This window comes from Buteo buteo, chromosome 2 (assembly GCF_964188355.1).
Source record: "Buteo buteo chromosome 2, bButBut1.hap1.1, whole genome shotgun sequence".
Classification (NCBI taxonomy): Eukaryota; Metazoa; Chordata; class Aves; order Accipitriformes; family Accipitridae; genus Buteo; species Buteo buteo.
Genome location: NC_134172.1, coordinates 71154859 through 71169929, shown reverse-complemented (window position 1 = coordinate 71169929; position 15071 = coordinate 71154859). Strand labels below are relative to the sequence as shown.

The window sequence follows — 15071 nt, the reverse complement described above, 5'->3', positions numbered from 1 at the left end:
AGTCAGGTCTCACTGCAGGATCTCTGCTTGTGGAAATCCATGACAACTTTTGTTGCTGCTGTGGCAGATAATGATACCTAAAGCATAGTCACTTACAGTAATTCCCTGTACTTGTAGACTAGCCCAGAATTAGCAAAACACTCTCAAATCGCACTTTTCTCGGGAAGCATATTTAAGCATTTAGTTCTTCATATGCGGTCTGGGAGAGCATTGAGTTAAGTTGCTCTCCAAGTTAGTGGAAGAGCCAGGAAAGAGTCTTATCTTCACATTTCTGGGCTTCTAGTCTGACTAACTATAGCCATGCTGATGGGATAATTTCAGGCATAGGGGTTGAGTGCAGATGTTTCTTTACAGTATCTACTCTGGTAGATTAAGAGCTCACTGTTCTTCAGAGCACATTCTATAATGTAGGACAAACTTTTGCAGGGAGCATGTACAGCTCTTTATTGGAGTTTGTACTCCCTACAAATAGATACTCCAGCTTTTTGTTTTTCTGAGTTTTACTCAGTTGTGGTGTTTACATTACATGAGCTTGAGGGGGGAAGGAAGGGAATTTTTCTGTATATTAACTGTCTGGGTGATTTTCTACAGCTGCTTTGAAGGATATGTCTGTTACTTATATTGTAACTTGGATTCTATAGACATATGGCAGAGAACACAATTCTCCAGAAAGCAAAAGAGTTTGACTGATGGAAAACAGAAGAGAGCAATCCAAGAGAAATCCTGCCAGAGGAGGAGCAAGAACCTGAAATTTACTGTTGAAATCGGACTTCTGCCTTGGGCTTAAGCATCACACTCAGCCAATTCTACCATTGACTTCAGTGTGGCTCTGCACAGATGCAAGGAACTGCTTTTTGGACCTGACTAAGTCTGGAGCTTAAGTGTTGTTCTGGCATCCATACTGATTTGGAAATATACAGGTTGGCCTGAACTCCTTAAGCAGTGGGACAATTACAGGGTTTTTAAAAAATCAGAAATGTAGAGAGCCTGTGAATTGAGGCTATTCTGGCTTTTACATAGTGAGTTTGTAAAATCAATCAGAAATTGAAGAGGGCATGAGAGATTTCATTTTAGACTGTTCAGTCCCTTATTAATTGTATTGTGGATGGCAATAGAGGAAACATGTATAGCAGACAAGTCTTTTTTTTCTATTTAATCTACTGTCTGTTGTTCTGACTTTCCAATTCCATTCAGCTCAGCACTTGCAGCAGCACAAACCTGAACTGCCAAGAAGCTTTTGACTCATCTGTTTTTCTGTTTATTTCAGAAGCCGTTAGACTTACTGACTGGCAATCATGTCGGTCAAACTCACATTTGTCTCTCCTGGTGATGGGGGTGGCATCAGCAGGAGTTGTTCCTTCACTGGATTCAGCACTGTGCAAAGCAGAAAATTAGCGTAAGTAACACAAAAAGTAAAGCACCTGATGGTTTGGGCAACAATGGGTTGGGTACTGTGAATGTATTTTTTAACCTAAGGCATCTACGTGTAGAAGCTGTTCCTTAATTTTTACCTTACAACTACTGAGTGTGTTCATGGTTCACTCTTAAATATCTATACTTCACACCATACTATCTTACTACTATACACACTGTACTTCAGAGATGCCTGGATTTCAGAGGTTATGTATCAGACTGTTAATGGTGTCCATTTCTTCTAGAAAAATGAAGGGCTACGACCCTTCCTGCTAGCAGCCTAGTAGTAACTGATGTTTTCTGACTAAAACCTTCTGAATAGTTATGGTAATTGAAAATCTCATAGACCTTTAAAAAGATGGGGATGTTAATGGTGAGTCCTGGCAAAATGTGTAGCTGAACCCAACTCAAGTTCTCCTGGAGTTATTTTAAGCAGAGCAGCATTACATGAGAAGAAGAGCTGCTTTCTGGCAATGCCACAAATGAGAGGAAGGGAGGAATACAAACAGGCCAAGAAGGCCGCTGCAAATTCACTGCAATCAGTAACAGGTCTATAATATAGCCAAGGTTGCAGTCCAGTCTTCCAGTCTTCAGCTGAGCTCTGTAATTGCTAAACCATCCTGCACTGTTTTTTCCTTTTTGCTTATCATAAATTGTTGTGTAGCGTTGCTCTATGTAGATAACTGTGCAGCTTTTCCACTAGAAGTGCTCTTATTCTTTTTCTGAATTTAGTGATCCCTGTATAGCCTGTTGAATGTTTATAGAAGATATGATATATGCATGGAAAATTCATATAATCTCTGACTGCCAGTGCATGCTAGAATAATAAAAAAGTGAATCATTTAGCAGTATCTTATGGAAGTATTGGAAAGTAGGCCTCTAAAAAAAGTATTGTACTCAAAAAAATCCTATTGTGTATCAGTAAAATACCTGACTCATGTCATAAAATATCTTTTCAAATAACCAAATGACTGAATTAACCTTTTAGTGAAACACAGCATGGTAAAGTATGAGCAAAAATGAAATTCCAGCATGACTGTGATGTAATCCAGAAGTCTTCACGTTTGAAAAATTCATTTGTTGTGGAAGCAGAAAAATAATATTAAACCTAGCAAAGATCGGACATCTAAAATCGCACCAATCAATAACATCTCGAGAAAAACACTGCCAATAAATTATATAAACAGACTTGAGCTCAAGTACATAGTGGGAGTTCTAGCAGGGAAAGTATCTACCAGGAAAAGTGTTGAACAGCTGTTTCTCCAACAAAGGCACAGTCCAGCAGGGTAAGAATGCTCCAAACAGAAGAGTTCATATATCCCTTAAGATTATTCTATTACTTTTAGCTGCAAAGGTTTTCTAACCAAATGCCTCCCTTTATGTATTTTTTATGATATTGCTTTTCACTATTTAAGTGTTTAGACAGACAGTTTTGTTCAGGAATCACTGCAATAAGGAAAATTTGTACTAGATACTCGGTCACAGCCCAGTGAACACCCGAGAGCCTTCTCCAGCATAGTGAAGAAATTTTTTAATCACCCTTTCTTAACTTATCTCTCCCTCAGGCACTGTTGCAAAACACAGCAGGAGATCACAGGGGCCCTATGCAAGGTCTATCCAAAGGATGACACACAAATCAGGTCCACATGGAGATTCTTAAGCAGATGCTAAATATACTTTTGCATTTCTTCAGCAACTTCCTTTTGAGGCTCTCAGTCAGACACACTATTTCATTTTTCCTCACAATGGTCTCCACAGGAAGTAAATATTATTACTGTTATCTATAAAGTGGGAAATCTGATACTTAAATTATTAAGTTCACAAGGGAAAGCTGGAACATAGCATCTAGCTTTTAGCTACTGTCCCTAAGGCCCATGTCAGCCACTTTTCTATGAAATGTATGAAAATGGGATTCTTAACATCAGTTCACTGAGTACTTACGGGCTACATCAGTCAGTAGGAGACACTGAGGAAAACAGTGAGTTTTAAATCTCAGCCTGTCTGTATGCAGTGCTTAGATGCTATGCTTTCAACTGAAGGGAAATGATTTCCTGAATTTAGGGTTTGCAGTACAAAACTCTGAAAGTAAATATCAAAGTCCTTCCCTTTCCAAAAATAAACAAAACCCAGGAGTAATTTGGGCTTTTTAATTTCAAAAGATAGATTTATCTTATATCTTCCATATGGTATCTTGCTAATTGGAGTACTCATCTAAAGCATGAAACTGGATGCTATTTCCTTCTTTGCATGAAAGAATTTTAAGTGATGTTCCTTCTCGGAGACTCTTTCAACTGCTATTATTGGCTAGACTGTCCCTTCCAGTGTTATTGCTGTTGAAACCCTCTCGCTTTGCATGGAATACTCAAAGATTCATTATCTTATGAAAGAAAATAGTATTAATGTAAGTTTCTAATTTAACAGTTGTGTTCCTCGTTATAGGTAACCTGAGCTCCAAATGGTTTTGTTAATTAATACTTTACATTAAGCCATCATAATAAACTAAGATAATCTTTGGGGTGAAGAAATTAAATATCCAGTAATGTTTGGCAACACCTAATTTTGTCAGATTTTTTGCAGATTATATGTTACAAAATTGAGTTAAGTGGAAGTTTAGCACCAGGATAATTAAAGTAGTTACTTGAAGGTTTCTGTAATAGGACTGGAGACAGCTCTCAGGTGTGCTGGGCCTAGGATTTAATCACCAAGCTCAATTATCTCCTTAGGCCTTCAGTCACATGCCTAGAACTTAAAAAAGCCAGTGGCTAAGTCTAAAACCTGTTGGAGTTCATAATTTCTCCAGGTAAGCAGAATTTAGGATAGAGAGAGAGAGAGAGCTCTCTGAGAGCAACCGGTTAGCTTGGCTTGGTGGAATGGGAAGCTTCTTTAGATAATGTTATTTTAGAGGCTTGACTTACAGGGAGTACTAACAAAACTATATGAAAATTAACTAAGACTTAGAGGATTATATAGATAGAGGTAAGCCACGCGGGAATCTGACAACATGAAAGAACCATTTGCAGACAGCTCCTTTACTGATTTAAATGTTGCAGATATGTGTATATATATATGTAACTAATGGCTCAGGGTGTTCTAACTCTTCAGGTTAGCACAAAAAATCTAGTGTGTGGGATTTCTGTTAGAAACAATATTTAATTTTGTTTTTGCAGTTGCTTTTAAAAGTAAGTGAGGTGTTAGACACTGAAAAAACACCTTGATATAATTATATCTTGTGTGCAATCTGGGCTTGGTAGCTTGCTTTTCTAAAACATGGTAGGGCTCTAAGCCATCATTTAAATGGATGGTGAATGCAGGCAAAGAAATAGCTATTTCTAAAGGCTTTTTATGTTAGCTTTATAAGGTAGACCTTGAGAAGATCAAAAGTTTGTTGCCTCATTTTCCTGAATTGCAGGTGAGAGCCAGAATGGGAATGTCCTTGTCCTGCAGCATGGCTTACTTGACTAGTTCTGTAGTTACCTGACAACTGGTATGAATGGGCACACAGAAACAGGGCCTTGGCTAGCTGCCATGCATATCTGTTAAGACAGTTGCTAGCAGTATAAACATTAACTTGTTATTAACCTGTTTTAAAAATGAGCTTTTCGTTTTCTTGCTTAGTACCCTGCCCCCCTTCCCCCCCCCCCCCCCCCTCCCAAAGAAATGGGGACCTGCACAATTTTTCTTTATTTAAAAAGGATAAAAGAGAACCACTAGGCTTCTCAGAGTCTACATCAAGCTTGGAGAAGGAGATGTTTCTTATTGAAATTATTATTGTTGAAGTCACAAAAAATTTCAGCTTTCATGCACTAGGTATTTAGGGCTGGGCCTTAACTTTTTAATGTTATCTGTGAAAGTATTCTCAGTGTGTCCAAGAGCTTTGTTCTTTTGAGTAAAGGTATATGGGATTGGACACATAACTTGTAGCCTGGAAGCTCTGTGGGTTAGGCATCTCTCTTCTCCCAGGTGATGGGTTTTCATCTTTCCCATGTTTCTTTTCTCTGTCTACAGAAAGTCTCTCAGCAGAAGTTCAGTGAGATCAAGAATGTCACTGAAATCCCCCAAGGCTTATAATTCCCTGCAGAAGGGGGCAGTCGTCTGGGATCCAAAGCCACTGCAGGTGAAGAAAATTTTTGAAGCTTTGAAGAAAGGACTTAAGTAAGGACTTTTAAAATATTGTAATTTGCCTTACCTAGTCATGCTGCTTAAGTCTGTGTATCACTGTTCTCTGTCTCCATCTGGCATTTCTAAACATATGTAGTAACTTTCCCAGACACTGGCTTGAGACCTTGTAAAACAAGTTTCATTCACTTTCAGACAGTCTGCTTGCAAACAAAGTGCTCTGATGTTTTGTTTGTTCCTAGTTTGTTACAATTCTCTAAAAAGTCAGTGACAGGTAGAACTCTGTGGGAGATTCTCCATCTCTTGGGGAGCAATTGAGCTCCCTTGAGGAAGGGAGACTTTCAGAGCGTGCAGGGTGGCAGGCAGGAAGTCTCCAGATCAAGGAGAGGCTTGGAGAGGGATGGGACAGCCAGATTTGGGGGGTGATTGGCAGAAAGTTTCTGGAGAGGGAGCTGTGTGGAGTTTGCTTTGACTCAAAAAGCTGGCTTAAAACCAAGTCTGAAAGCAAGGGTGTGCCCTGCAAGGACACAGTGGGGAAGCTGGTTCATAAACCATTTCTATTCTCCCTATGCTAATTGGAGAACACTTAAAGAGATATTCTAGTGGGGTTTTTTTCAGTTTTGGGGGGTTTGCTTGTTTGTTTGGGTTGGGGTTTTTTGGGGTTGGTTTTTTTTTTTTTTTCCTTTTAATGGAATTAAACTCTGGCGTTCAAAAGTACTCTTTCGTCTCTTGGTGGCTTGCTATAAGGGAAAGGTCTAAGCAGATCTACCTGAAAAATTCAGCTGACTTGAGGTGATGAAACAGAGCTGTAGTACAACTCCATCTTCTTATGGCAATGTAAATAACATCATCTTGCTTTAAATGTTGCACTATTTTGGAGTCTTTATTATGGTTGACTGCACAGTCATTGTTGCATCAGTACAGACTTGAGTGAAAAGGCTAAAGACGAATTTTATCCATTGTCTCCGTCTGGCAGATGTGGGGTGTATGCAGCAGACAGATGAAAGGATGGGGTGGCAATCTGAATTCAGAGTATTCTGGCTTTGAGGAAGCTGTCAGTTAACTTGTAGAAATGCTGATGTTATTCAGTGCTGAAATGGCAAATAAAAGATGGATGAGCTTGCTCTCTTGGTATTATAGATCAGAAAGGAAGTGGTGGCAAGTGCTGTTTGCCTCCATCAGTGATTGAAACAGATCAACCTTTAACTGAGTCCTCAAATCTTATTATATAATAAAATACACAAATTGCTACAGTCGATGTTGATGGGCCTTGTCTAATATCACAGGAACTTCATTTACACCCTGAAGCTACTATTGGAAGATAAAATACCTTTCCTTGGATTTGCAAACTCTGTAGCTCTTTGTGCTGGCATCCTACTAACAGTTCCTTTGCATATGTTGCTGCTGTCCTCAGAATTTTGCTACTCTATTAATTCTGATCATAGTTTGTTTTCTTAAGCAAAGAATGTAAAATGCACTGTAATAATGCATTGTAAATTCAGGTGTGTCACACTTATATTCCAATAAAAGACTATAAAGTCGTAGTCCTAAAAATATCAGTCAATGTCTTATTAGTGGATTTAGATTTAAAACAAATAACAAAAGCAAATATTTTTGCAGAGTTTAGAATTTATCAGAGCTTAGGGAGGAGAAACCATAAAGTGGATCAGAATTTGTTCCCAGTTCTGCAGTGAATGCCATATGATCAGACTCCTGCCAAAACTGCGTAGCTAACTAATTGACTAAAGTAACCTACAGAAAACAACTGTATCAAATAGCAATGCGAAGTCCAACTTTTAAGTAGATGCAGACTGAGTCCACTTGGTGCTGGAGTGACTTGAATTTTTGGTATAGAACATGTTTTACGTGCCTGTTTCTTTATAGCTATAGAAAATAACTCTTTATTTTGTTAACCATCTGGGTACCATTCCACTAACTCCTTATTCTGTTAACCATCTGGGTACCATTCCATCAAGCTGGCAATTTTAACATACTTAAATCTAAAAGCGATGAAGCTCTTATAAAAGTTAAGTGAACTCTTTTCTGCAACCAACCTTGGCTACTTCTGCACCGAGCTGTTAATAGGCGAGTGTAAAGAGCAGACAGCTGAATGCTGGAGCCACTGGGTGTCTTGGGTGAACTGGTTTTGTAAAAGTAAGAAAATGAAACACATCAAAGAAAATGTGAAAAAGTGCAGCTGTCTAAAATGAAGTTATTTTGACTGCTCAGAGACTGTGTCTTACAATGTAGTATTTACCAGGTGACTCTTGTTGCCTTTTAAGCATAAGAGGAAAAAGTTACCTAAGTCTGCTTTGTATTAAAAGCAAAGTTGGAAGAAGATGGTCTCGGCAGAAATAGTTTAAGGCCCTGCAGGAACTCTTAAGGGACTATGCTTGCTTGCAAGCAACTCTGTAGAAGCCAACTGGCACCAAGTGCTTCACACCTTGCAAAATAGTTCCCATTCTGGAAAAAGTAATGATTACATTAAGAAATTGTCTAGCATACTAAAAGGTGGTAGTCAGCGCTGCTTGCTAAAACGCAAATGACGTGCCCTACCTTACATGTGGGCTACTTCTATGAGCTTGGTTTTGTAGTGCAACTGTTTCATGTTGCAATTCTTTGACTTTGTAAGATGGAGTTTGTTGATAAATTCTTATTCCTCAGTAACTGTAAGAAGAGACTTGCTCAACAAATGAACTGATCTTCTACTTTATACAAAAGGTTCCAGAAGGCCAAACAGGAATATTTAGAGAAATCTGAAAAGGAGATCTGTGAGCTGAGTTATGTGTGTGTTAGAACTTACTGTTCTCCTCTTACATCCCTCCTTTCCTCTTGCCTTTAATAGTACTTCCAGCTCTCCTGTCTTGTTTTGTTTTGCCTTGCATTCCCAGAATAAGGCCTATCTTTCACTTGAATGATCTATTTTAGATGAAGGGAAACAAGAAATACTAAATGTCTGAGTGCATTGTGTGTCATGTGTACATTTATATACCTTATGCAGGAGTGGTGGCCTTCTTGAATTGCACTGAGTATTCCATATCTTGGAGGAGTAAAAAGGATTCAGGAGGATTCCTAATGTACAGCATCTTTAAATGTTAGGTAACAGTAACCAGCATCTGCTGGTACTCACTATATACAGATGCTCCTCTAGGAGTGACTCTTGCATTTAGGATAGTTTCCATAGACAAATATTTGTCCTTTCTCATCTGTTGACCCATGTCTCTCTATATAGCCATTCACATCTCTGCAGGGTAAAACAAGAGAAGTCTTCTAGAGAAGGAAGTTTCTTTGTAACATTCTGCTGAAAAATTCCTTGGGAAAGTGTTATAATGAATGTACCAGAAGAACGTAATACTGGGTTTTCTTCCTCTCCAGTGAATACTTGGAAGCACATCAGGCTGAATTGGATTATCTCTCTGGTCGGCACAAAGATACAAAAAGGAACTCCAGATTGGTAAGATGCTTTTAATGTTAAATACTTTATTTCTAAAGTAATTTAAGTCACAAAAGTAGATGTTCTCTCACCTCTGGGACTCCCAGGGCTTTTCCAGTTAAAGCACTGAGGTGAGATCCAGCAAGGCATCACAATCAGAAATTTACCAAGCAAGTTAGCTCTAGATGTGAGAAATAAACTTGGGATTTCACATTTCCAACATCCAGCAGTGTTCTTCAGATCATGTTCCTTTTCTTACTGGGATGGTATCTCCCTGTATCTCTTTAGTGATCAGTGTTCATCCTGGACTCTGTATGGACAGAAATGGTGATAAAGATCAGGCTTTGTTTTCTATAGTTGGTGAATGTGTCCTAGCAACTTAGATTCTGTCATGTTCACTGCTCCCTAGAAGTATCTTCAGCAACAGTGCTAATGAAAAGACAACTTTTCAGTTGGAAAGGCAGATCCAACTTTGCCTTTCATTTGGGAAATAATAGCTAGATTAAAAAAAAAAAATCAAACTCCCATGTACCCTGACCAATGTCCAAGTCCTTGTTACAGCTGATGGTGAGACTATCATTTCAAGCATCTGTGAAAACCAACCAACCATGAACAGAAAATGAAACTAATTCTAAAGATGTTGGACTGTCTCCTTGTAGTAAACAATGCATCTTATTTTAGTGTAACTTAAGATATGCCTAGTAAGTCTTGCAGCAAACATGAAAGTATCATTAATATGTACAAATATACATGCTCTTCTCTTCAGCCTGTGCTATTTCTCTTTCAGGCTTTCTACTATGACCTGGATAAGGTAAGACTATTGAGGATGAGATGAAATGTTGGAAATAAAGAAAATTGATGTGTCTACTGTGTTACATAAAGGCATGTTTAGGAAACAATTTCTCAAGTCCCTTTCTCTCTCCCCTCTTCAAAAGCAAATTCGCTCTGTGGAGAGATACATCAGAAAACTGGAGTTTCACATAAGCAAGGTAAAGGGTTTTAAATCTTGTACATCTAAGGCTTACACTGCTGTATAAGCAAACTGTCTAAATAGAAAATACTTCAATTATAATTCATCTGAAGGGGAATAATGCTGGCTACTTTCTGAAAGCCGTAACCACTCTTTTTACAGGAGGCAGCAATTATTTATTTATTTTCTTGAATGGTTCTATTCAGGCTGAAAGTTGGGCGCAACCCAACCTGAGTTTGCCTGTGAAACCAGTTTGCATAGTCTGCCAGCTTATTCAGAAAATGCTGCTATGGGAAGACTTACATGTTCTCCCTGCCTTTCCACAAGGGGCCAAATGGGCAGTTCTGTAGAGTGCATGTCTGCTGTCTGCCATGTGCTTCCAAAGGAATGAAATCTCTCCTCTGACGCAGCTAAAGGTGTCGGTGTTTTAAGCTGTATTGAGGGAATCAGTTTCTTGCTCCCAAGTAATTTTTCCCTGAACAAAGTGTTACTTCTTGTCTTCTAGGTTTCTCAATATCCCATGCTTTTTTGCAGGAATGCCTACAAAGTGTAGCACTCTAATCAATCTGTAAAATGCAGGAGCTGCAGCATTCTGCAATACTATGATAATGGGATTTGGTTGGGTTTTTTTGCTGGGGAAGACTGCTGATGTTCCTTCCCAAAACTTATTAAAACTATGCCAGGGTAATTCTTGTTCATTCTTCTCTCACCCCCCTAAATCTTAAAGGTAGAAGAACTCTATGAAGCTTACTGTATCCAGTGCAGACTACGAGATGGGGCCACTAATATGAAACATGCCTTTTCCTTGTCTCCTTCCACCAAAGCCTCCAGAGAGAGCCTAGTGGAGCTTTACAAGAACTTCCAAGAGTGCACAGAGGTAGGAAATACTCCACACATACAACGAAGATCTGACTGTTCTTTAACAAAAAATGTACCAGGACTTGCTGCTGGCTTTTTTTTTTTTTTTTTTTTTTTTTTTATGGTGTGGGTTAAAAACTTAACATGTGAATGAAATACAGGTACATAATTGGAACTAAAGCTTGTGAGATAAATACTTTACAGGCAAAGCTATTGAATTCTATGCTTTTTTTTTTCCCCTACTCAGCTTGGCTTCATGCATTCATGAAGACAAGTGAAAAATTCTTTGAATTTCTGCTTTAATACTGGGGTCCGTTATGACTTCCACTGGAAGTAATGGGATGAGAATTGAATAATGAATAAGCTATGCTATTTTTACAAAACAAGCTGTGGAAGATAACTGATGTTGAACTGCTCAAACAGTTCCACTCTTCTGTGGAGCGCCAAAAAAAAAAAAAAAGTCCTTTAAAGATGAGATAAGAAAATGGCATGTATGGGAAGGTAGCCACTCAGCACTGCTTTTCAGTCATAGTGACTGTTCAGTCTTTCTTCTAGGACATGTGCTTTATAGAAGGGGCATTGGAGGTCCATCTGGGAGAGTTTCACTTGAAGATGAAAGGTATGTTCCTTTCTTGTTTCCTTTAAAACTCATTAATTGATTTTTGGTTTCCTTTGTAGCAATCTGATCCATTGAGAGTCCATTTATGCTTCCACTGGCTTACAGGATCAGACCTTGAGCAGAATATTGGCAAACCTCTGTTTGCTTCAGCACTGTAAGACAGATCTGCAATGGAATTTTATATTTGAGTACAAAAGCTGACAAGCTTTCTTTCCTCAGCTCAATTAAAGTTTGTCCTTCTAAGAGTGTTGTGGGCTGGTGGTGTAGCTTCTGCACAGAGTTGAGCGCAAGGGGGTGTTAGCCAGACAGTCACTTTATTTATTGCAAGCTGAGGCTTTGGGGGACGTTGTAAAACTCTAAAAGTATTAGGAGTTTTTCTTCTCTTTTCAGGGTTGGTGGGCTTTGCACGTCTCTGCCCGGGCGACCAATATGAGGTGCAGTATACAGCAATTCATTTTGTCCTTTATTTTACTGCTGTGAGTTTGCAGTAGAGGAACAGGAGAACAAGGGTGTAACACATAGAAGGGGAGTGGGAAGCAGACTATGATAAAACTGTGCACTATTCTGATGAGAACAGTGCTTTGGCACATTTACTAGTTACCCTGCCCTCTGAGACTGAAGAGGGAAAGATGTGATTCGAGTGTTATGGGAGGCTTTAAAAGATGGCAGTGATTGTCTATCAAAACCAACCTGTCAGCTCTTTGTCTTCAAAGTTGCCTTGGAATCAAGTAACAGTTGCTGCCTGTTTCTTGGAAGATTGCCCTTGGCATATATGAATGCATCTTAGTATCTTACTGGGTCGCTCTCCTACTTCTAACTGTTCCAAATGAATACCAGTGTGCCTTTTATTTCAGTATTGCTACACCTGCTATGCAACGTAGTTTTGCAGTTCTTCTCGAATGGGTGGGATGTGTCATTTGGCACTGAGTTAAGATGTTAAAACCTGCAACCTGAATTCCTGCCTCCAATCTTCTAGTGCTATTCAAATTCCTAAATGTATGGCTTTGCCTTTGCCATACTGAAACAGTGTGAGGCTTACAGACTGAAGGGAATGTACTGGGATATGTTGACCCAACATCCTCTTTTCTTTGTGGTTTCTAGGTGTTTGTGCGACTGGGGCGCCAAAAATGGAGGTTAAAAGGCAAGATTGAGACCGATGACAGCCAAACATGGGATGAGGAAGAGAAGATTTTTATACCCAATCTCCATGAGAAGTTTGAAATCAAGGTGTGGTGTATAATGGTTGGATTGGAACCAGTGGGTTAATAACAGGTCTTCTGCCATACTACTTACCTGTTAGGCTATCAAGCATTTGTCAAAATTTTTAAGTAGTTTTCTCTTCCTAGCCATGTAGAAATGGCAGTTAATCAATGTTCTTCTTACTAGACAGACAACTACTTCTGTTTTTCCTTTGCTCCTCACACTCATAACTGCATTAGCGCATCTGCTTTCCCCATATTCTGGAGTCTGGTATATGTGGTTGTGTTTTGGTTTGGTTGGTTTGTTGGTTGTGGGGGTTTTGGTTTTTTGTTGTTGTTGTTGTTGTTGTTTTGTTTTTAAAAATGTCCTAGACAAATGTCTGGGATTTTTCTAGGGTGAAGTCTAGATGTAGAGACAAAAAGATGTGTACGTATATATCATTTATATCACCTATGTGCAATATTAAGTGCCTGGAGTTCTGTTCTCTATTGAAAAAGAGAAATGTGTATATGGAAAACATATCATTGCACATGTGTATGTTTTGAATGTGTAGTTCAAATGTCCCTTTATCTGCATGCACTGCAGATTCTTTTGTCATGTTTTACTCCAGAGGTGCTCCGTATCTGAAGAACCAATGGCATTTATATGCTGGTACAAACTGTCTGTACTTCATTTAGAGTTCTGACACTTTTTTTTAAAGACATAAAGTGCCTCAGAAGAGGTCATATTCTTAGCAGTAAGGGACCAGTGCTAGTGGCCTGTGATACATAGATGACACACTGTGGGTACCCCTTGAGGGAAGCTTGTAGCTTGTGCAGGTGCCATGGGCATTGGTTCTGGCACTTACCTAGCAGGTGGAGTTAATCTTTAAACAGCATTTCCACTGTAGTCTGGCATCTTTCATGGGCTGGACTCTGCAGAATGACTTCTGTCAACCTAAAAGGAGCTGAGATCGAAGGCTGTGCTGGATCCTGTTCTACTAGGAAACTGTGCCAGTGCAGGGTTTCGAGTTCTGGCAGCTGTGTTAAAGCAGCTATTGCAATGCTCCCCTCCTATCTGGCAGCAAGAACTGGGTTACATAGGAGAGACTCTTTGGCATTTTGCCAGCACAGCCTTTGGAAATGTGCTTATAATGTGTATTTTTGCTGCCACTGCACAATGAAGATCAGGTGAGAGGCTAATTCAGATCCCTGTTTTCCCATAACAGTTGTAAAAACTTGTATTACTTTGTATGAGAATGATAGTTTTACCCTTTTTGTCAGCTTATGAAAGTCTACTGACTAATGTTCTCCACACCCTCTTGCTCTTTCCACTTTGTACTTAATCTTCACCCAGTACAAATACGTAGCAGGTTTAAAGAAGAAAAATAAAAAAAATAATTGAAGTGCCAAAGAGTGTTCCAAGAGGAGCCTAGCAACAAAACTTTTGCTAGCTCTTAAAGGAGATGTAGGCATGTAACTAATTCCTGAAGCGGACTTCAGGCACTTGTGCTGAGTCTGATGCTTTATGTGCTTCTAGAACAATCTGATCTTCAATTGGAAGTATGTTTTTATAGCAAATGTTTTATTAGATAAAGCATTGATAACAAACTTGGAGCCACCTGCAGAGCTAGAGGAAAGACCTGACACTTAGAAGTTCTGATTTTGGCCCACAGCTGAGCTCAGGGCAGTTAGGAAGGTCACAGTAGATGTGGACAGTTGTGCTTCCAGATCTTTTAGGCAATTGAGAGCTGAAATAGTCTAGTGTAGGTAGGCTAAAATACTTCTCTGTAATATGTATTTTTATGACAGTGTTAGTCTAATATGTAGACAAGCTAGACTCTGTACTATAAATGACAACTACTTGTATGTATACCAGAGATAGAATTTCCAAATTTCAGACTTAAAATTGTAGTCTACCAAATTCTGTTGTCAGAAGTGTACAGCTCTGTCTCTCCCCAACACATAAAACTCCTTTCCTCTTTGCTAGCCATCTATGACATATTCCTTGTGGGGATATTGGCTCACAAAAGTTTAGGAGCCCAGAATTGAGTATTAAGGTTGTAAGTTTGTCGTGGGCCTCGGAGCCGATCTGAGCCTGGGGTGTTCTCCTTTCCACGCACATGACTTGGGATTGTCTGGTAAGATGAAAATGGATATGTTTGTCCCCGCAGGTGACAGAGCTGCGAGGACTGGCCACTATTCTAGTTGGTGTTGTGACATGCGACAGCATAAACTTCTTCACAACCAAGCCGCAGGCAATCATTGTGGATATAACTGAACTGGGCACCATCAAGCTACAGCTGGAGGTCCTCTGGAAGTAAGTACAGCTTCAAATGAAAAAAGCTGGAGCTAAACATTTGAAATAAATTAAAGGCTCCTTAGTATGTCACCTAGTGCCATTCAACATCATAGTCCTCTTTCTATTTGCAGAGCAGGTGCAGGATAGATAGCAGCCACATGCTTCCTCACAGCAACCTCAGC

The 15071-nt window shown here is 39.3% G+C and overlaps 1 protein-coding gene across 8 annotated transcripts in view; it reads left to right on the top strand.

Annotated features, from left to right (window-relative positions):
- RIPOR3 (RIPOR family member 3) overlaps positions 1-15071 on the top strand; it is a 54105-nt gene that overhangs the window by 20472 nt on the left and 18562 nt on the right. For 3 of the 8 annotated variants that reach the window (XR_012648794.1, XM_075019207.1, XM_075019198.1), the window contains exons 2-12: positions 642-920; positions 1268-1396; positions 5419-5565; positions 8905-8983; positions 9750-9773; positions 9898-9951; positions 10660-10809; positions 11346-11409; positions 11800-11843; positions 12511-12636; positions 14762-14907. Coding sequence is in view for 7 of the 8 variants with exons in the window: in XM_075019207.1 (XP_074875308.1) it covers positions 1296-1396; positions 5419-5565; positions 8905-8983; positions 9750-9773; positions 9898-9951; positions 10660-10809; positions 11346-11409; positions 11800-11843; positions 12511-12636; positions 14762-14907 (935 nt within the window). In the remaining variant the exon portion in view is untranslated. Of the gene's footprint in view, positions 1-641; positions 921-1267; positions 1397-5418; positions 5566-8904; positions 8984-9749; positions 9774-9897; positions 9952-10659; positions 10810-11345; positions 11410-11799; positions 11844-12510; positions 12637-14761; positions 14908-15071 lie in introns of those variants that run through there. The other 5 variants (XM_075019234.1, XM_075019217.1, XM_075019226.1 and 2 more) reach the window with 4 other exon arrangements.